This window comes from Clarias gariepinus, chromosome 1 (genome assembly GCF_024256425.1).
Source record: "Clarias gariepinus isolate MV-2021 ecotype Netherlands chromosome 1, CGAR_prim_01v2, whole genome shotgun sequence".
In the NCBI taxonomy this organism is placed as follows: Eukaryota; Metazoa; Chordata; class Actinopteri; order Siluriformes; family Clariidae; genus Clarias; species Clarias gariepinus.
This window is the reverse complement of record NC_071100.1, coordinates 37,614,891-37,636,595: the sequence shown is the minus strand read 5'-3', so window position 1 is coordinate 37,636,595 and position 21,705 is coordinate 37,614,891. Positions and strand designations below refer to the sequence as shown.

The window sequence follows — 21,705 nt, the reverse complement described above, 5'->3', positions numbered from 1 at the left end:
ACAAGCGAAAAATACGCTTATCATTAGTTACACATCATAAAAGATCCTGTTTGTTAACGTAGAAAGAAAAAAAATATTAAAGCTTGTGCATTAACATAAAACTGTAATGTACCTTGCACCCATAATACAGACAGACCTTCCTTTATAGAAAATTAGTCAAGACCTGTTTGACTAGAAAATAAATCCAGACGCAGTCTTCGGTTCTGAAAAATGAAGTGACAAAATGTGCAATTCCTCGAATTGTTGGCTGAGACATGTCCCTGTGGTCTATGACGTGGACATAGAGCCTATCAAGTCCGAAAGCTTGTCAATCCCATTAGACCACCACAGTAAAATTCTAATTTTACAACAAAAAAAAAGTTTTTGGATAATTGAATTTTTTTTTGTCAAAAATCGCTAGCTGTCATCCATCTGTATCACTTTAGCTAACCTGCAGGTAGGAGCTAACATGGGACAACAGAGTTCAATCAAAAGCATTAATATACAATTTAAAGTTAGTCCCCATAGCATTTCAGCTAAGCTAAAGCTAAGCTCACTAGCTCGTGGGTGGTATCTGAGTTAGGTAGGCTGGTTCCGAACAACAGCCAGGCTCCGTTTGTCCATTTATACTGTACCCGTGAAAAGTTTGCACAGACCTTCTAATTTAATGTTTTTGGTTAAGTGATTTATTTTCTACATTCTGTAACAATACTGGAGATTTCTAAACTATGAAATAACACATATGGCATTGGCTAATTATGTAACAACAAGTCAGTTGTTATTTGAAGACACAAAGGTCATCTTTTTTGGAATAGTTCTTGCAAGAACAGTATTGTCAAGTAAGTTTTGTAAAACCCATTAAGCTCCATGATGGAACTGGCTAGGAAGGCTTTACAGAGCATAAGTAGCAGACACATGGCAATATCAACTGTGCCAAGGAGATTATTGCATATTTTTGGATGCCTTCAGCATAGTTTTACCATCTAGAAAGAAAGAAAAATGAGGATTAGAATTAGACTGTCCAAGCATTTGACTGGTAAAGTAGATTAAGCAGGATTTAGTTGGAGGCAGTTCCTGCCAAGATGGCGATAAACAGAGCCCCCACAGTAGAACCAGATAGGAAACCTATGGATGATGTCATGGAGGGTTGGCCAGTTCTTTTTAAACAGTCTGTGGAATAAACAGGCATGTGGTATACAAGGGCTTTTGAATTACTGTAAGGTATGTGAATAATTTATTTATTATAATTTTTTTGGTGCAGGCCTGCAACAGCAAACCAGGCTATTAAAATGAAAAAGAAAAGGAAATAATAATAATAATTATATATGTATACTGTATATATAAAAGCAGTTTGAAGCTATGTGCAGCAATTTAGAAGAAATACCCGAAACAAAGCTCATACAGCCCAAACAAGTTTCAAATAATAAAAACGGAGTGAAAACAAATTAAAAAAGGCCCCAAAAGATGTTATGTAGTTGTAGAGATATTAGATACATTATTAGATTTGAACTGATGTTGGAGGAAGAGAATGAAGGTATGAAAATGAAAACGAACCAAAAAAAAAGCCCTCATACTCCCACTCTTGCTCACACAAGTCACACATGAGCACGTTTTTCCTCGAACTGACACAGAGTCCTGTAATAAAGTGCAGATTGTGTCACATTGGCTTTAGCTTTGCTGTGAACTCCAAAGTGTCCTACTAGCAGCAGAAGAGAACACTCTGCACTGGAGGGGGCTTAGGAGGATAAATGAGTGATACTGCATTATTACCTCGACTCCCATCTTCTCTTTCAAGGCATCCTTTAGGCAAGGTAGGAATTCAGCATGTGTAGTGTATGTGTAGAGGGGGGGAAACCGCTTTAAGGAATAGAGTTAAGCAGAGAAAAAGCTGAAGGATGGGGGAGGTTGAGGTGAGGGCCTGATGTTTACCGGACTCTAACAGACTGCCTGTCTGCCTGCGCTTTGCTCTCTTACTTGTTTCATTTCCCGTAATAAAGAGAAGGGCCACGGTGAAGTCACGCAGGTCAGGAGAAGGGAGTAAAAAGGCTCTTTTTATAACGAAGAGGCAGGAGATTCTTACCGAGTCCCTATACAAGAGGCCACCTGTTTCTCTTTGGTGCTACGAGGCAGTGAAACAAGGAAACATCTGTCTGAGCAAACCGAGGTATGACAAAGACCTATTGAAAGGCTGACTTTGTATTTATTAGGAAATTCAGCGTAAGGGTTTATTCAAGGCACATCAATGCAAGTAAAAATGAATACAGTTTTGAAGTATGTGTCTTAAAGGAAGAAGAACTTTAGTATGTGCTTCTTCTCTGAACTGTTGGCAACATGTCATAAGTATACAATCACATAGAATGTTTCTGCACTCTGAAGATTTAAGGTTTCTTGTCACTGGAATCATGGTACCCAAACCTGTTCCAGCATAACAATGCCATTAGTAATGACTAAACTGGACTGGAAAAACTTGAGTGTCTGGTACAGCGTCCTTAACCACTGACATCAACCTCACTAACAACCTGGATGAATCAAAATCTGTCTGGACCTCAGCCCTCCACACCCAACATCACTGCCTCAGCTCAGTAATACACTGAAGTAGCTGAATGAGCACAAATTCCTAGAGCCACTCTTCAAAACCTAGTGGAAAGCCAAAGAAGGACCAACTTCATGTTAATACCCAGGGTTTTAGAATTGAGTATACTTTGAGTCCATTAATATAATCATAATATATACAGTCAAAAGTTTCGAAACACCTTCTAATTGATTTTTCCTGTTTTTTTATTTCTTTCTATATTGTAAAACAATACTGATCTAAAATATGCAATAATCTCTTCTGAACATTTAATATTGAGACGTGTCTGCTCTTTTGCTTTGTAAAGCCTTCATAACAGCTCTAATCTAAGGTGATTTTGGAGTTGGTGACTCTAAATAAACTCCTCTGTAGTAGAGGTAAGTCTTGGTCTTGCTTTCCTGGGAAGGTCTTCATGAGAACCACCTTCATCACAGTGCTTGATGGGTTCTGCAAATGCACTTGACAATACTGTTCTTGCATGAACTATTCCAGGACAGCTAACCGTCGTGTCTTAAACTCTTTCATAGTTTTGAAATCTCCAGTATTGTTCTTGAATGTAGAAAATGAGCCACTAAACAAAAACATTGAGGTGTGTCTAAACGTTTGACTGGTTCTGTAGGTTGAACATAGGTGACATCTTACATATTTACCATGACTTCACTGTGTTTAATACTCATGCCAGAAAAATGGTTGAAATGACTTTTGTGTGTTAAAAAAAAATAAACCAGAATTTTGACCCTTCAAACTTCAACCAGGTCAACAAAGAAGTGTCAATTCCAACATTGCACAATTATCTTAATAGTGTTGGACATTTAGAAGTCACTTTTTGACCAACAATCTGCTGCTCTCTACATTAGACAACCACTGACATTAAATAAACATATTTTAAATGTATTATGGATTGTAGAATAAAGTATTATCTACGTAGGTGTGTTTAAGGTGTGTAGAATCATTTAAAAATATACCATCCAGCAGATGTTTTACATTTGCCACTGTTCTCAACTTGCACAGCTGATAATCATTACGCCTCCTACAGGCTGGTCAATTATATTGGTCAGGGTTGCCATGGATCTAAAGCCTATAATTGGGTGCAAAGTAAGGAACCACATTGGTTATGTTACACAATGTAACACAGTCTTCGTTCCTGTGTCATAAGAGCTATTTGTTAAATGCTGATGCATCAAAAATGTCATGCATACTTTCAATCCATTGTGCTATAGTTCCTTATCGGATCAGTGCCAACCAACTCTGTGATTGCCCTGAAGCACTGCGACAAAGCTGTTCCAAGCCTCTTTCTCCTTTATAGTGAGTTGCTATACCTTCTGGGTTCTTACAGGCTCTTAGAGCAGTTTGAGAAAAATGCTGAAGTGTAGCTCTAAGTAAACACCTCCTGGCTCGTCTCTGGATGGACATCTCTCTAACTTTCACTCCTTCGTTCTTTAGGGTCTCACCAGGACATTTTACAGTTGTTTATGTTCTTTGTAGTAACAGATGTCGATGGTATGGGCGTTTGGTCAAACATATGAAAACTCTTATCTTTTGCTGTTAATAAACAGAATTTTCTGACAGAAAACGTAATTCTGTGTGTGACTGTGTCTCTCCTGGAAAAAGGCTCACCTGACAGACCGAGCGATTCGCTTATTCAACTACGCAACTTTAAAAACGTTACATAATGTTGCTAAGCCTAAACCTGACCAACTGAAGATCATAACACTTATATGCTTACGTTTATAACATAGCCCCGGTCATAGCACTGCCTCCAGAGGCTTGTACAGTGGGCACTATGCATCGAGGGGTGCATCGTTTCATCCGTTCCTTTTTTACACTGTGCTCTGGATCAGGGACAACGTGAACTCATTAGACCACATGACCTTTTTCCATTTGCTCCCAAGTCCAATTTTTATGCTCACTGGTAAATGTGTCTTACTAACGAATAGTTAGTAAGATTTTTTTATTGTTAATTAATAAATATTTATTAATAATTATTATTAAGTATTAATAATTATTTGTATTATTTTTTATTATTTAAATTATTATTATACAGTAATTATTAATTTTTTACTATGCATACCACTTTACTCACTGTTTAAGTAATCTCTGTTCATGATTTATTTTATGACTACATTTTTTTTTTTATAAGGCTGAAGGTCCAGTACCATCCTTACATTGTTATTGATAATATGTTTGACAGTTCTTAACCCATTTTCAGTCATTTCAAATCTCCTTATTTGTTTTCAGTACCAATAATTTAACCTTTCTGAAGTGGTCAGCTTGTTTTTTGGGCCGGGCAGTACAAGACGTTTGAATAACTCCCATTTGTTATATATATTATATATGTTATATTCATTCACAAGAAATATAATAATGGACAAGTACGAGGGGTTTATTTGACTAACTACTATTATCCTTACAATAATGAATCTGATTTCTGAATCAGTTCTTGAATCTAAAAGTCAGTCCACACACACACATAGATACACACACAAAAAAAGTCACAAGAGTCTCAGGAGGTGGTTTCTTTTACAAACTTTGGCAAGCGCTTTTTTTTTTATTTACATCCACACTTGTGATTCTCATACTACTTTCTCTCTTTTGAAAGTGGAACAGTGGAAATGTACAGGATGAGTGAGAAATGTAATCGTAGTGTAGCATCAAAAACACGCTACTCACCCTACTGCGTGTTGTACAAAAAGTTCATTAACACTGACTAGAAAAACCCACTTGGTTAATACATCATGTGCATCCGTTGCATACAAATGGATCTGTGTTGACATCAGACTTATAATACAGGCCACAGCTGGCATCAAGAGCTGGTGGAAGACAACCTGGAACACAGATGTGAGCGAAGAATCGCATGCAGGAGTGACTCAATGTAAAAGAACAACTTCTACCCATAAGCATACTTGTGCATCAGTCTCCTAAAACATTCCATCAGTTAATGCAATTCGGGCCAATCATGTTTCTTAATCAATGTTACATTGTTCTTCGCATAGTTTGGTGAGTAATTCTGGGTGGTGCAACACCCACCATCACGTCAATGTCATTGTTTATTGTGGTAAATCAGAATCAGATGGATATGACAGAACTGTTTATAACAACTGCTAGAAAATCATCAGGCACAAACTTTTGAACTCTATACCATGATGGCGCCATCACTCCACCATGTGAGTCAGTGATGACAGCTAATGAGCTGAGGAATAGAGAAATCAGCAGAAGAATAGAAATTAAGGATCCACAGTGATGTTGAAGCTAAAACATGTAGCATGGTCTGTGATACAAGTGGATGCAATGTTCGGGAGATTCAGTAGGGGGTGCTCTAATCTTGATGAACTTCACAGAGCCTGGATGCATCTTGGTAGAAATCTGTTCTGTGCTTCTATTTTTTTTTTCCATACTAAAATCACTAAGTCTTTTATAAAGACAAGACAACAGCAATACAGAAGACTTAAAAATGATAATAAAAATAACACAGTAGCTGACCAGAACGGGTCATCTTTTGTCCTTTTCGTGTAGCTTGAACCCAGTTCTCTGCGAGTCGGTGTTCTTCTGGTTTCCTCCATCACTCTGAAGAGTGTTAAACGTCCGTGTATGAAAGTATAAAAAAATCTGTCCATGCAGCATGCATAGGCTTTAAGAAAGTGTATGCAGAGCTTCGATGGATGGTTTGGCCGAGGCTGAGCAGAAAGTGTGGACTCTCCTTCCACGAGAAAATGTTTTGATGTGTACAGCTCAGGGTATTCGTACAGTACATGGTGGTTACTTTCTACTTGGGCTGAGAACCAACACACACACACACAGCCACTGGGGATGCGAGGACAATATAACTTACACCAGTGATACAGTACACAACATATCAACTAACAAAATGAGCACAGGTCAACTTTTCCTTCATTTCATTCCCTCGGTTCAAGTGAACGATATTTAATGACAACTTAGTGCAAAAACCTGAAAAGTTGCGGTACTCGACTGAGGTTTTTTTTTTTTTTTTTAACTACAATCTAAACATAATGTTTTAGATTCTACAGCATTCAGTCAGTGCCCTTCATTGTGAACGTACATAATAAATACCTAAGCTGTCGAGACCACTGGTAGAACTCCAACATGAAAGCTGTAAAACAGACATCGGTACTGTTCACTCTTCCATGTGCAGCAAACACAGCCTTTTGATTCGATTAGATCAATAAAACCAGGTGTCGTTATTTATACAATCCTGACCTGTGGTCTGTTTAATAGAGCATATAAAAAAAAGGTGTCATATTCCTCATTTTGAAGAAGTGACTGCGCTTCATACTTCATTGTGAGTTAATGACCTCCCAAGACAAAGTGTTTTAAAAGACTACTTAAAAGTGTGAGTTGCTGTTAAATAAACTTCAATACGCAAACATTCAGCTGGAAAAAAAAAGGCGATTTTCAGAAAAGCACTGCTGACCAGCAGCATAGATAATTACCCTTCGTACGTACTGTAGATACGTCACCCTAGCAAAAACCGCATGGATTTGTTTCTGAGAATTTGATCATAGGATCTTAATCATACGTGACATGATTCACATTGTTTTGCGTAGGAAGTCGCAGTCGGCTATTCGTGCCGAAACCGCTTGCTTCTATAAAAGATTCGCTTTGAATTTTTAAAAGAAGGATTTGAATAAAGTCTCCGCTTTCTGGCTGTGCCGCTCCGGTTGTAAATGTCAAACGACGAATATAGATGGGAAGCTCTCGAACATGAAAAACAAAAATTATATAAAAACTACACCTTATCTCAAACTCAATCCTTTCCCAGGGGGAAACCGTGATGGAACAAGGTGGGGGTCCATGTTAACGTCTGTCTAAATAAACATCATGTAGATTTAATTACAACCATCAATCCTAAACCTAAACCTCAGGACACTACGATCGTATTAATCATATGTCTGACTTTTCTCTTTGGAAATATAGAAAAATCAGAATGATGGACATATCATACTTCATGGGCTCCACACATTATAAACACTGATCCAACAAAAAGACTTCACTTTTAGTGTTTAGCACAGAGTAATTCTTGTACATATATATACAAATTTCTACTACCTACATCAGACTAATTGTATGTACTGATATACGCTATTAATGTAGGGATTAGAGTAAAGAGTAACGATGGTGAAGTACGGTGTAAAGCTAGATTAGAGGAAAGAGGAAATAAAGTAATGCTTCACAGTGAATACAGGACACGAGGCCTGAGACCTGAAATTGGGAACTAGTAGCTATAAATGTAGTACAGGGACGGACAAATGAGAATATATATAGATTTATTTTTTATTCGTCAGTAATTCTGACTCGCTTTCATAAAACAAATGCAGTTCATGGTGGCGTGACAGACTTCCACGCTGCAACTTTATCACTACTCCTTATGAATCATTAAACCTGTTGTACACTCTGTTAGCGGAACATATACTACTTTTCAACTACGCATATTAACTATGCATGGTTCCCAGGTAAGGTTTGTTCACACCGGTGTAAGGAAAGACTGACAAGCCTGTCAAGTTCAGTATCGTGCAAAAGTCTTGAGAACTTTGTTATGGATTTTTTTAAATTGTATGGTTTTATAACTGAGTCAGTACAAAAACATTTCTGAGTTTTAAACAGGATTCAAAACTAAACGTTGCAGAAAAATATTTGTATGCAAGAAAAAAAAGCAGTATATTATTTAAATTAGATAAAAAAAAAAACTAAATAGAAGTTACTAGGTTTTGCATGCAAAAAAGCTGCAGGTGCAACAGTCAAAGTCCTCAGAAGAACTGTTAGTGGTGTTGCACGATGCGCTTTTAAACCAAATACTGACTTTGTTTCATTAATTACTGTTTACTGGGCTTTATAGTTTAAAAAAAATTTTTTTTTTACATTTTTTATTATTTTATTATTTATTTGCATGTCCCTAAGAATCTTGAACAGTACTATAGGTAATTCTTACTTTTACTACTTGCAGTCACGTCCTGGTTTGTCATGGATTGGATTTTTTTTTTCCAAGCCAAAAACGTGCTCTATTATAAAAAAAAAGGGTAATAATAAACTTCACTAGCTAACCAGCTTGCCATATACAATATTTCCTGTTATATCTACCACTGTTTCAGCTTCCTCCATAAGGTTTCTAAAGCTTATGCATGCCTGGTGGTGTAGCTAACATAAACAGTTGATTTGTCCATCCCTGTATTTACACATCCACTTCCTACATCTTTAACCTAGCACACACAACATAGAAAATTATCACCATTGGCTGTCAATCATAGCAAAAGTAATTCTAAAAATTCTAATATAGGTAGCGAAATAATTTGTAAATGTACAAGAATTACACTCGATTAAGCAGCAGCTTAATGAAGAACTCTTTACATAGAGAGGGAGCCAATTAAATCTGACCTACTTTCATGAAAAACAAAAAAAAGACAAAAAACATTCAAACCAATAATACTGATAATCTACTAAAATAATAATCAAAAACATTGTGTGTATGTATTAAAAGGAATTCTGTTGGCCCAAACACAACACCGCGTTTCATTTTTGAGGTAACACATCACATTTTAACAATCAGCATTAAGGATGGTGACGTGGCAACCGCGTCGGTGACTTGATGACTAGAATATAAAATAAACGAGGCAGAGCACCGTGATTGGCTGAAACAGAGACAGAAGTGGTCCTCGGGAATGGCTGTGTGTAATTGGGCCTTGGGTCGCAGTGACAACTAAAATATGAGGAGACACACACCCACTCAAACACACAAACACACACACACTCACTGTAGAAAACAATGTGGCGATAATGAGGACATTCATGTGACTCAGACTGTAGAAATGCTGTCAGTGTGAGCTGGTGTGACTAGGTATTCCTCATAGCCAGGGCTTGTTCCAGCTCTTGCCTTCTCTGTTGAATCTGCGAACAGGAAATGAGAAAGAGGAATTCAGCTTGCTTTGAGGAAGGGAAAAATGATGAAGAAACAAAAATAAGCCTTCACAAATCTGACTTGCACTTGCATAGTTGTGGGTTGTATGATCCTACACCATGGAGGAATCATCGGGGACATTTAAAATAATATTTTTGGATACACATGGTAAAGTAATAAAATAATCAGGGTGATATTGTCCTAAACTTTAGTCCTCTTGGAATAATGGTGAGTTAAACTTGACCTGTAAGTAGAACTTTGCAGGTTGGAATGACGTCTTTTTCCACCTTGGCATGTCCCCATTTTGACGTAGGGTAAAAAAAAAAACATGGATGCCTCCATGTTTAACTGTTGTTACCGAGCTAACTGTATTAAATAATGCAGTATATATTTGCCATTCAAAACAGTCAAGCAAACACTTGTATATACAGTATTCATTTATACTGCTTTATCCTGTTTTTTGGTTAACGGTGGGCCTGGAGCCTATGTCCTAGGAGGTATGTGTGGCATGAGGCGGGGTACACCATGGATGGTGAGAATCCATTACAGAACACACACACTCACTCAATTTGGGAATGCCAATTAGTCTAATATGCCTGATTGTGGGAGGAAACCAAAGTACCCAGAGAAAACCAACCAAGCACGGGGAAAACATGCAATCTGCATGCACAGAGACCCCAGGGCGAGAATGGAACCCGGACCCTGGAGGTACAAGGAGACAGAGTAACCACTAAGCCGCCGCGCCACCTGCATGTACACAGTATATCCCATTTAAATGTATTTCTGACTGTTGTGTGCAGCCTTGTAGATCTGTCATCATTCTGTCCACAGCTTCAGCTTTTACTGGGTGGAAAAGGGCAATTCAATTTCGAATAGAACTCCTAGTCTTGTAAAAGTCTAGTTATTTTACCTTGCAGTAGAAGTAGCGGCTGACCGCCTCCTGAGACCAGGGCTGATAGTAAAACTCCGCCCTCCTCTCCTCCTCAGGGTTCCCAACAACGTCCGTCATTATCTGTGCCAATCAGAACGCAATAGCATATGTAGGTGTGAAGATTTATATCCACAATAACTTGTTCGTTTGTGGTGTAACATTTAAGACATTTTGTGCCGTTCCTCAACAGATTCATCAGATTCTGGATGTTATGTTAGGAAAGTAAGTAGGTAGCAAGTTAGGAAATGTCTTTAGTGCTACATCACAAGGTTTCTACTACTGTACATTCACAATGGCAAAGTGACATAATCTAAGAATTACGCCAGTATTTTAAGAGGATGTCTCAGTATGGGAAAGATCTGCTATGTACTGTATACAGGGAGAATGAGTTAATTATAGTTAAATCTGTGAACTCCATAAGAATAAATAAGAATAAGAGCTATGTGAGCAACTATATACTCATATTTATAAAACTTTAGCAACGTACTTGTAGAAACGATGACTAAGATTTTACTTACGATAAAGATATGTCTTTATATGTTTTTTTAACTAACATATATAATATGAAGGTTTCTTTGTACTAGGAAAAAACAACAACAACATAAATAGAACATTTGGTTCCCTGTAGTCAGTTATGTATTTAGTTCGTAGTATCTCACGTTACTGAAGGGTGGTGATGGGCTGATAATTGGCATTGCTTTTTTTATTAAGTGCTTAAATAGCTATTAACTTAATCTTATAAATGCTCAATTCAATGATCAATTACTAAAACCATTTACTAAATGAATTTGTTCTTTGTCTCCATAAATGTCCATAAATAAAAGTCTTAAATAAAATCCACAATCTAAACAATGGCATGTTTTTCTTCAATAACTGACAGTATGTTTTATATTCTATGTATTATCAGACTATGTGGCAAATTATTAAAATGAAAACTTGCTGGTGCACTTTGTGTAGTCAATTAAGTTCCCACCTGTATTAAACATTCATATATATATATATATGAATATATATATATAGGCTATTGTATACTCTATCTATCTATCTATCTATCTATCTATCTATCTATCTATCTATCTATCTATCTATCTAAGTGATTTAGAGAAGTGCAGTAATATAACCCTTCCATTATTTAAAATAAATAAATGAACAACTTTTAACTAATTTAAATTTAAAATTCACAGTTCTGATGTATAATCAGGATTAATATAATCACCTCACATTTAGGTTACTGTGTGTTAAATAAATAGTGATGAAGCACTGAATCTCAACATTTTGGAAATAAAAGGTTACAATCAGAAAGACACAATTTGACTTGGTCCAGGTTGGACTTGAACTCACTTTAAGATCTCTGCTCTGGGATTTCAGCCAGTCCTGGATGTAACCTTTTGGATCTCGGGAGAAACTGAGCATGAAGTCTCTCTGAATCTTCAGCTGGTTGATGGACTCAATAGTCTCGTGGATCTGTAACAAGTTCATATCAGACCAACAGTGATTAGGACCATCAAAAGAAGAATGTGCACAGTTTTGAGAATTCCTGGCAGTGCTGATTATGTAAAAATAAGATTTTATTGTTTACTTTGTTGTCAAGAGAGGCAATTTCCTGCTGATTGGCTGTGGAAAGCAGGAAGTTGCTCATTTGGGCTTTGAGTGGATCCTCAACCTCGACATCTATATCGTAGCAGGCTGTTTTCTTCTGATCGTTTGGGTCCACACTGTACACACCAAGACAATGCCTTTAACCAGTGTTACAGCTGTGAGTGTGACACTGTAATGCACACCAAGAGAAGTTATAATGTACATTACATGGCCAAAAGAATGTGGACACCTGACATGATTACATGCATGACCACTCACTTCATTGATTAGAACCCTCTTTTTGCAACCAAAACAGTGACCTCTGTGTTCTGACAGTTTACGTACAGTATATAGAGATCAACATTGACCTTTTCAGCAATTTGTGCTACAGGAGCTTTTATATTGGACTACAAGGGCTAGCCTTCGCTCCCAAGGAGCCTTGGCCACCATGAACCTGTCGCCAGTTCTCCATTTTTTCTTTCGTGGTATGTCCTGACCACTGCAGCCTGGGAACAATAGAGTCCAATATAAGAGCTACTGTTGCTATAATTGCTAAAAGGGTTAATGCTGGTTCCCATAGAAAGATGCCAGAACACACAGAACTGGTGCCAGAACTGGGACAGGTTGCGCTCTGTTGCTTCTGTGAAGGGAAATTGTGATACAAAGACATTCTGTACAATTGTGTGGCAAGAGTCTGGGAAAGGCATACTTTTAGCCACATAGTGTACTAAGGATGACTGCAGACAATGGAAACATTGTTAGACAGATAGACTGACCTGATGACATGGTTTATAACAATGGGGTCAGGGGGAAGCAGCAGGTTGGTCAGGCGCTGTGGGATCTCGGAGAACTTCAGCCGAGGGCAGTCAAAAATCTGCAAAAGCACATGGTTTCATGATTTCAATGGAGTGTTGAAGCAAGTGAGGTGAGGTCCTGCTTTATTCACTCAACAAACTGTCCTGGATACTCACCGTCCAGAGACGGAAACAAAAAATTGGTATCACTCACTCATCATCTATGCCGCTTTAGCTTATATACCGGGTCACAGGGGCCTATCTCAGCGCCTATCCCACAAACACACTCATTGACACACTATGGGGAATTTTGGTGGATGGCAATTAGCCTAATCTGCAGGCCTTTGGACTATGGGAGGAAACCAGAATACCTGGAGGAAACCCACCAAGCACGAGGAGAACACACAATCTCTATGCACACAGAGATGGTAATCGAACCCGGACCCTGGAGTTGCAAGGCGACAGTAAGCTACCATGCCGCTGCCCTGGTGTATGCAGATGTTTGTTTACTAAGTTTACTTAAAAAAAAAAAATCAGTTAGCACAAATGTTCCCTACTTTGTTGGTTATTTATAGTATATGCCATTTGTTCATGTTTTCTAACGTGTTAAATGTCAGATAACGGAACCATCATGTAAAAAAACATCGACAACACTGAAACTCAGATATCTGTAAAATGGATTAGTTTAGTCACCATCTTTACCTGCTGGAAGTATTTATCACAGTTGATATACTCCTTGTCATGGGAGTCTTGCAGCTTGTTGGTTTTGATGTACTGCCACAGGGCCTGGATGATACATGAGCGTGTCTGAGTGTGTATTCCCAACAGCCGAGCCAGCCGTGGATCCAACTTAAACTGAGGAGGCTGCACACAAGAGAAGGCTTTCAGTATAAATAAACATACAAGTGTGGATAGAATTCTATGGTGTGTGGTCTCACACACCATACAATCTTTTCTCATAGAGTCATTGAGTCTTTATACAAAATAATGCTTGATAGCTGAGTTAATGTATATAATATAAATGTATAGAAATAAACTGAGCAGTTATTCTAATTTTGATTAAGTATCAATATAGGGAGAAACTTATGAGACTTACAGAACTGGCCAATAAATGGTGTTTGAACTGTTGTATAAAAACATCACACTCCAGGTTGTGCTGTTGTGCTGAATATCAGCACGGCTGTGATGTCTTCGGCACTTGAGCTACACCCTCGTGCCTGCGACTGCATCACAACTGTGCCGACATTCATCCCGACAGCACTCCCTCTATTGAGACACTGCTTAATTATCATAGTAGATAATATTAGCATGCAGCCTTACCTGATAATCCAGCATTAACAGGAGAGTGCAGCGTACATTGACATCACCTGGCCTTTTCACCTGGAAGCCATCGGTCTCCTGAGTGGTGGGAGTGCGATGCCACTAGGATACAAATAAAAAGCGGTTTGAACTTTCTTCTTTTCATGACGTCATAATGTCAGGTCTTTATTATGAAAAGAAACATCATACAGTGGATTTCTACACAACTGAAAGCAGTTTTTCTCATCCCTGATATATAATACTTATATTAGCTTTAATCCATGTATGATGCACTAACTTGGTCTAATCTATTCCAGAAGAACTTCAAGCTGTTCAGTAAGCACTTGCATTAATTAAAGGAAAAATAATGATCTTTTTTCAGACACACTGTTTGCAAAGCTGAAGCTTACCTGATCCCTGCTCCTCAGCAGCTGAAAAGAAAAACACTTAAGTTTGGATTTTTCCAAGTCTGCCTTAAATCAAATTGAGGTGCACATAAGTACATCACCATAGGTCTTGGTCGTTGATCTTGATCGTCCTGCTCTGCACACTGACTGTGAAGTTTGTCACTCGGAACGCGAGAACAATGTAAGTAATCAGGGCCGATTCCACAACCCTCTTTCCGAAAGTGCATTCCAAAGTTCAGCTGAGACTCGTATGAAGTTTCTGCAATAACACTGAGTTAAATCAAAATGTCAAGTTTTGTCAGTGTGTTTCGCACTCTTTTAGTCTCAGCTAAACTTAGGAATACATATTTCCATGGGAGGTTGTGGAATTTGAAGTTGTGCCTTGATTACTTACTCTACATTGTAAGTGACAAACTTCATAGGGCAGGAAAATTTAAAATGACTAATTGTAATCTACTTATATGCATCTCACTTCTGATTAAAAAAAAAATCCAAACTATCCTTTTAATGCTATTTGAGATTTTCATACAGCTACTGTACATTCATTAAGCATCTTCCACATACAGTACACATCACTAACTGCAGCTGCCAATACTGTGTCTGTAGCATGCTATAAATACTATAAATTTATAGCAGTCACTTTAAACAAATAACACTTTATACCGTATGATGCACTTATGGACAAAATGTTTATGTAAGATCGGTTCATAAATATTCATAAACAAGATCTCGGATTTAGTAGTTTACTGTGTGTCTCTTGGGGCATCATCCTACATAGTCATACGCTTCACACTGCAGTGCTTTACAAAAATCCATCTGTAAGGGAGACTGTTTCTGAGAGTCTCATCATGACTAATGGCTAATTCACTTGAATTTATGATACAGTATGTTACAAAAATATCAACATTTATTAACAGACAATTATCTCAAAATACATTCTATAAAAAATAGCCTATCTGAGTAACAGTACTTGCATGTCTACACCTGACTATTACACTCATATATTGCTCTTCCCCAGACTGGTCCTGTAAGGTTGGAATCACACAACTGTCTAGAATGTTTTTGGAAGCTTCAAACACTGTTCGAACCTGTAGATAAATTCAAGTCCATGAAAACACAGTTCGCTAAAGTGGAATGCCTTGAGTGTCCTCACTCTGTCCAAAGCCCTGACCTCGACCCCACTTAACTGGAACACTCGCTGCACCCCGGATCTCCTCACCCAACATCAGAGCCTGACCTCACCAATGCTCCTGTTGCCAAGGTTAGCAACGTTGGGAGGTGCGTCACAAACATTTTTTGCCATAAAGTGTACTGTGTTAGGTGACACAATGGCGTAGTGATTAGTGCTGTCGCCTTGCACCTCCAGCATCCGTGTTTGATTCCCGTCTCGGGTCTTTGTGCAAGGAGTTTGCATGTTCTCCTTAGTGGGCTTCCTCTGGGTATTCCAGTTTCCTCCTACAGTTCTAAGACACGCAGATTAGCCTACCTGGAGTTCCCAAATTGCCTGTAGTGTCTGAATATGCAACCTAGTAGTAAACCACCTTCCTTATAACAATTCTGAAGTCTTTCGAAAATTCCATAGCCTTAAGAGAAGTCAAAAGTCAAACCAGTCAAAAAGGTTTGGACACACACGTCCAATGCCATGGTCTTTTTAATTCTTTTTACATTCTAAAACAATACTTTAAGGCGTCCAAAATGTGCAATAATCCTCTTTGCTCTGTACAGCCTTTATAGCGGCTCTAATCTAAGGTGATGTTTGGTGATTTTCGATGCTGGTGACTCTAAATAAACTTCTCCTCTGCAGCAGAGGTAAGTCTTGGACTTGCTTTCCTGGGATGGTCTTCATGAGAGCCAGTTTCATCATGGTGCTTGATGGGTTTTTCAAATGCACTTGACAATAGTGTTCTTGCAAGAACTATCCCAGAACAGCTAACCTTTAAGTCTTAAAATAACAACTGACTGTTGTTGTTACTTAATTCCCAAATGCCTACATTCTAGAATGTAGAAAATAAACTTGTGTCCAAAACTTTGTTACTATATGCCTATACTAGCTATACCAGTCCCCATAAGTATTTAACACAAACATTAGCCTCTTTAAACCTAATACTCTAAATACCTTCTCACTATTTCAATTTGTCATCACCTGATGTCTATGGAACCTGATCAAGGTCTCCAAACAGGAAGAGTTTTGGCAAAGAGTAAAGCCCAATAGCCCCCAAATTAGGATCTTATAGGGATATACACACAATGTCGTGTATTGGCTGCATATGATGACAGTGGGGTCTCTACAAAAGAAACGGAAAAGTAATCAGGACACTCACCTCCACTAGATGGTTGTCAGGTCCATACAGATCTTTGTCCAGCTCAATAACCAGGCTCTTAAAGAAGGATGAAAACTTTCTTTTCACTTTTGCTGGCTGGAAAACAAAACAAAACAGGAAAAGTGTTTTAATGAGCAGTGTATTCGCATTAGTAATTGTAAAAACATATTTGATCTTTTCTAAAGACTTAGGCGTGGTGCACTTTTTTCAACAATATCATTCCATTTAAACCAAAGAGCAGTACTACTGTATAAAACTGTCATCGTAGCCTACTGTTTCCATTTGTGTGGTTACAGAGCACAATTTTGCTTAAACACTTGGCTAGACATTCAGGCTTTTGGCTACATCTTTTTTGGTAAACCCATCACCCACCTCAGAATCCAAGCAAAATAAGCAACCAATGGAGAGAGAAACACTGGCCAACACAGAAACCATATTCTGAGACTAAACGATATAGTTGTTTATGGTTAGAAGAGCAAAGTGAGTTTTCGGGGCCTGATTTTGGTGTCTTTTCTGCAGTAAAAATGATTTGATCTTTTATTCTGTCTTTGGTACAAGATATGGAGACATCGAATGTATTAAAAATAGTAACAAAAAGAGCAAAAAGAAAGTCTGATGGGTCCAACTCTTAATGTTTGCACAGGAGCAGTAGAATGACCTCATTGGTAAGTTGAGCGTATTGCAGTGGCGGAAACTTGGAGCCGACCCAGATAATTTTAACCTCACCACGCTAAAACACACATAGCTGCCATTTGAAGGCTATGAGGTCACTCCGACAAAAGCACATGTGCTGCAGTTTGTTCGGTTTCTCCAGCTCTGGTGTTGACATTGGCATACGGACCAGCATGCAAGTCTGAACGGCGCTATGCTTAGCACAAGAAAGACTACATACTGTAAACCTGTTGTTGATATAAGCCACATAGGATTTGGTAGAAATTATTTCAGAAATGATTCTCCCTTATGAGGTTTCCAGTGTAATTACTGATTTTTATAAAGATCTCTAAGTAAATTAAAAAAATCACAGTTTGTATAAAGGCATATTTTTCTGTTTTAATTTTGATTAGAATTTTGATTTGATTTAATATGCTATATTCTATATGGATTCCCATAAACAGACATAAACAGCGCTGACGAAAAGTTTTCAGATCCTTTAAAGTTTTACACTCATATTAAAAAAGATTTAAATCATTAAAAAAAAAAAGACAGAAATATCACATTTACATGAGTATTCAGACCCATCACCCAGTTCTTGGTTAAAGCACTTTTGGCAGCAATGACCTCCTCACGTCTTCTTACAAATAATACTACAAGCTTGGCACACCTTTCCGTTGTAGGTTTCTTCTATTCTTTTAGGGGGAATTGTTCAGACTGCCTTAGTTGAATGGGCAGCAATGGTAAAAGCCATTTGTAGGTCTCTTCAGAGATGTTCTATTGGGCTCAGGTCCAAACTCTAACTCCACTCCAGGCCTTTTACAGAGGTGTTCTGAAGACCAGGTCAGACCACCAAAAGATTTTGCTTCTCATGGCCTGAGAGTCCTTCAAGTGCTTTCGGGCAAACTCCCAGCAGGCTAGTGCCTGTTATTGACGAATGCCTTCTGTGTGGCCACTCTATCCTAGAGACTAGATTTGTACAGTGCTGCAGTGATGGTTGTCCTCCCATTGCCACAAGGGAACTCAGGATCTCATTCATAGTTACCCTTGGGTGCTTGGTTGCCTGCCCGACCAATGCTCTTCGAAGACTAATTTAGCCTAATCCGTAATCCGTAAAGCAATACCTTATCATGATGATAGAATTTCCATTTTTGTGATTTGCCACAGAAGGTTCATGCATGTGACTGCAGATACTGTATGTACTCCAACGTTTCATCAATGGTAAAGCTAAATCTAGCTTCCTACCATCTTGGCCCTCTTTTTAAGACTGCTCGGTGAGTCCAGGCCTTATTGTGCCTTCCCTTCAGGATCTAGTACAGATTCATAACGCATGACATTCTTTGGCCTCATACATTGTAGAGTCTATAGCTCATTTTTGTGCAACTGCGAGAAACTTAGAAGGTCAATCAGGATGTGAAAAATTGCCTCTTAACCTCTAAAGAGGTCTCCACTGCACTTTGCCTAGTAAACACTTTAGATGGTAATCAGGTTTTAAAAATGTGAATAAGTGATATTATTAAGACAGTTCTGTTCAGAATCTCTAACCGTGAGTTTTAAGGAAATCTGGACAGACTGATTTTTATTATAAAATAAAATATCTGCCCAAAATCAATATTCCACATTATGACAACATTAAATATTTAAGTTTCTGTTTGAAAAGGGGGAAACACACATACATAAAACTATTAAAAAAAAATTAAAGTAAATAGTGTGTTAGCCTTTGTTTACATTTTTAGCTTGGGTAATTTGTTTATTCGGTATACTCCTGTGCAGTGGAATATGTTAGAAAAATACAACTTTAAGATGTTTTGTTACTTTTTCTACCCTGCAAAGGTACCTGCGTCCGAGGCATTATTTTCCACATTATACAGGTTGCACAAAACTAAAGATTAGTTGAAGCACATTATACTATTTGATTATTATATTCTTAGAATATTTATGTATTTCCATATCTTTTTGATTAGAATGAGACAGATCTCTGCTTCTCACTGAGAATCATCTATGATTTCTAGAAATTCTCTGTGATAAAAGTGGAGGTAAATTCTTACAACATTAGTGACTTGTGCAATCTACCATGTTCTTCACATTGTATTTGTACCATTAGGTCATCCATCAAAGTACATGGTGTCCCATGGCAACTGTCTTTATTGGTATAGTATAAAGAGGCAGCTGATCTACAAACAAAGGGTAATGGTACAGCTGCTTAGATTTAATTCCTGGCTTTGATGCCAGTCAAATATGACTTAATGCTGAATCAATTAATCTTCATGATGTGCATCTACAGTCAAAAGTTATGAACGACTCTAAGGCTATGTTCACATTACAAGCCATCCTGATTTTTTTGGTCAGAACAGATTTGTATGTCATGACGGCTCACAATCATAATTAAAAGTGACGTTTATCTGACTCTAATGTGGACACATCTGTCCCGCAAAGGCACGCGTGCCCACATCAATCCATCTTTGCTCTCCCCATCTGGGTTAAAACACGTCGTTAATTTGTGCGACTGCTCATTTATTTAAAACAATGGATGCGATTTTGGCAAATAAATGCTTAGCATATCATTCTGGAGAACAGCAAGCAGGTAGTCGGCTGTATTTGTTGTGGTCCAATAAAAGGTAGAAAGTCAGATGCCTCATTTTAATCATTTTATCAGTGGTGGCGATTTCTGCTATGAAAACTTAAAGAGCAGCCCACGCATGCACAGAATCAAAAAGTCTGCATGTCCGATCTAGGACCACATACGAATGTGATTTAGATCTCATCTAAAAAACACAGAACATTAGATCTGCTTTAAAAAAATAAATACAATAATTTGTGAGCCACTTCAGGCTGGTCATGAGGACATAGTCTAAATGAAACAGTAAATACATACTGCTACTTAATCATTCAAAAAGCAGCCATCTAATGAACGGATTAATACCAGGATCAGCGCATTTAAAATCATCCATTTTGCTTTTAAAAATTACCTACCTGCTTAACCTTCATAACACATGGTGAATTTGCAGGGCTTTGAACAGGTGAGAAAATAATTGCCATCTGCTGGAAACCGCTTCACCCTCTTTCCAGTATCTGTGAATAAATGGCGGCTACTGTACTGTATAAAGAGCTCTCAACAGCTGGATTTAATGGTGCTGGTTGTATCACTCAAAATCAGACACTGTACTGTTGATGCATTATGAAGCAATCTATTAAACATGCTATATTTATGTCTTGTGGTCAACTTAGGACATTAAGAGAAACCTGCCTTTCCGGTGTGAAGCATGAAAGTAACCAGGGTAAAATTACAATTTTACTAATAGAAAGCTTACCTATCTATAAGCTTTATAAAGCAGAGGAAACAGCAACAAATCCACATTTTTCACTTCTGACCACACACGACACAGCTAATCAGCATTCTACAGCCTTCATTTCACAGCTCAAGTGTGTTTAAAGCCAAAAATATGGACTGGATGGAGAACCCTAAGGACCGGAATAAGAATCTCTATGGGCACACGACTCATTTTGTTCTTACATGATTTACCGATGTCAAAAAACATCTGTAGCACACCTGGTACCAGAGAGCTGAAGTTAGATTATGTGAGTGTTTATGTGCTTCCTGAATCCACAGACTCACATCATCAAGTAGCTTTCCCTCTACCCGGAGCTCCCAGGATGCAATGCTGCCATCTGAGTCTTCTGCGTCAGGCTTGGCTGGGTTGAAGGTGTTGGAGATGTAGAGTCGCAGTTTGCGCTTTTGCTGTGAACAAAAAAGTAAATTTAGAAAGGGGCACTGTGCCAAAATTTCACACTGCATTGCATTGACACGAATCTATTCGTGTTTCTGAGGAAGACTTAACAGAAGTGGTCTGCTCTTACTTAAAGCACGGTGAGAAGAGGAAGTCATGATGCAGTACCAGTCAGAAGTTTGGACACAGGTTTGGATTTATTTTCTACGTTCAAGGGAGATTATTGCATCTTTTGGACGCCTTCAAGTATTGTTTTACAATGTAGAAAGAATTCATTTAAAGTCAGGAAAGAATTAGTAGTGGAATTACTTGGAAAGTGTATCCAAACTTTTGCCTGGTAGTGTATATAGTATAGTATAATGTTCAATACCACTATCTTACTGGAATATCATTATCTCTTACGGTAAAAACATACTTATTATTTTTTTAAGAATATACAACAGAATATCTTGTAAAAATATCAGATATACCAAAAGCAAAGACCCTGTGCATTAACCCTTTGGGGTTGACAACGTCGATGGAAGTTTTTCTCTTTGCA

General features: G+C 38.0%; 1 protein-coding gene across 5 annotated transcripts in view; it reads right to left on the bottom strand.

Moving 5' to 3' along the window:
* Positions 1-5,068: 5,068 nt before the first annotated feature.
* The window catches only part of smarcd3b (SWI/SNF related, matrix associated, actin dependent regulator of chromatin, subfamily d, member 3b), a 57,124-nt gene continuing 40,487 nt past the window's right edge, over positions 5,069-21,705 (bottom strand). For 3 of the 5 annotated variants that reach the window (XM_053497551.1, XM_053497548.1, XM_053497552.1), the window contains 10 exons: positions 21,056-21,178; positions 16,789-16,884; positions 14,471-14,491; positions 14,082-14,183; positions 13,464-13,625; positions 12,744-12,841; positions 11,969-12,104; positions 11,731-11,853; positions 10,369-10,470; positions 5,069-9,448 (listed from right to left, as the gene is read on the bottom strand). In XM_053497551.1, the coding sequence (XP_053353526.1) occupies positions 9,395-9,448; positions 10,369-10,470; positions 11,731-11,853; positions 11,969-12,104; positions 12,744-12,841; positions 13,464-13,625; positions 14,082-14,183; positions 14,471-14,491; positions 16,789-16,884; positions 21,056-21,178 (1,017 nt within the window). In that variant the 3' untranslated portion in view covers positions 5,069-9,394. The remainder of the gene's footprint in view (positions 9,449-10,368; positions 10,471-11,730; positions 11,854-11,968; positions 12,105-12,743; positions 12,842-13,463; positions 13,626-14,081; positions 14,184-14,470; positions 14,492-16,788; positions 16,885-21,055; positions 21,179-21,705) is intronic. The other 2 variants (XM_053497550.1, XM_053497553.1) reach the window with 1 other exon arrangement.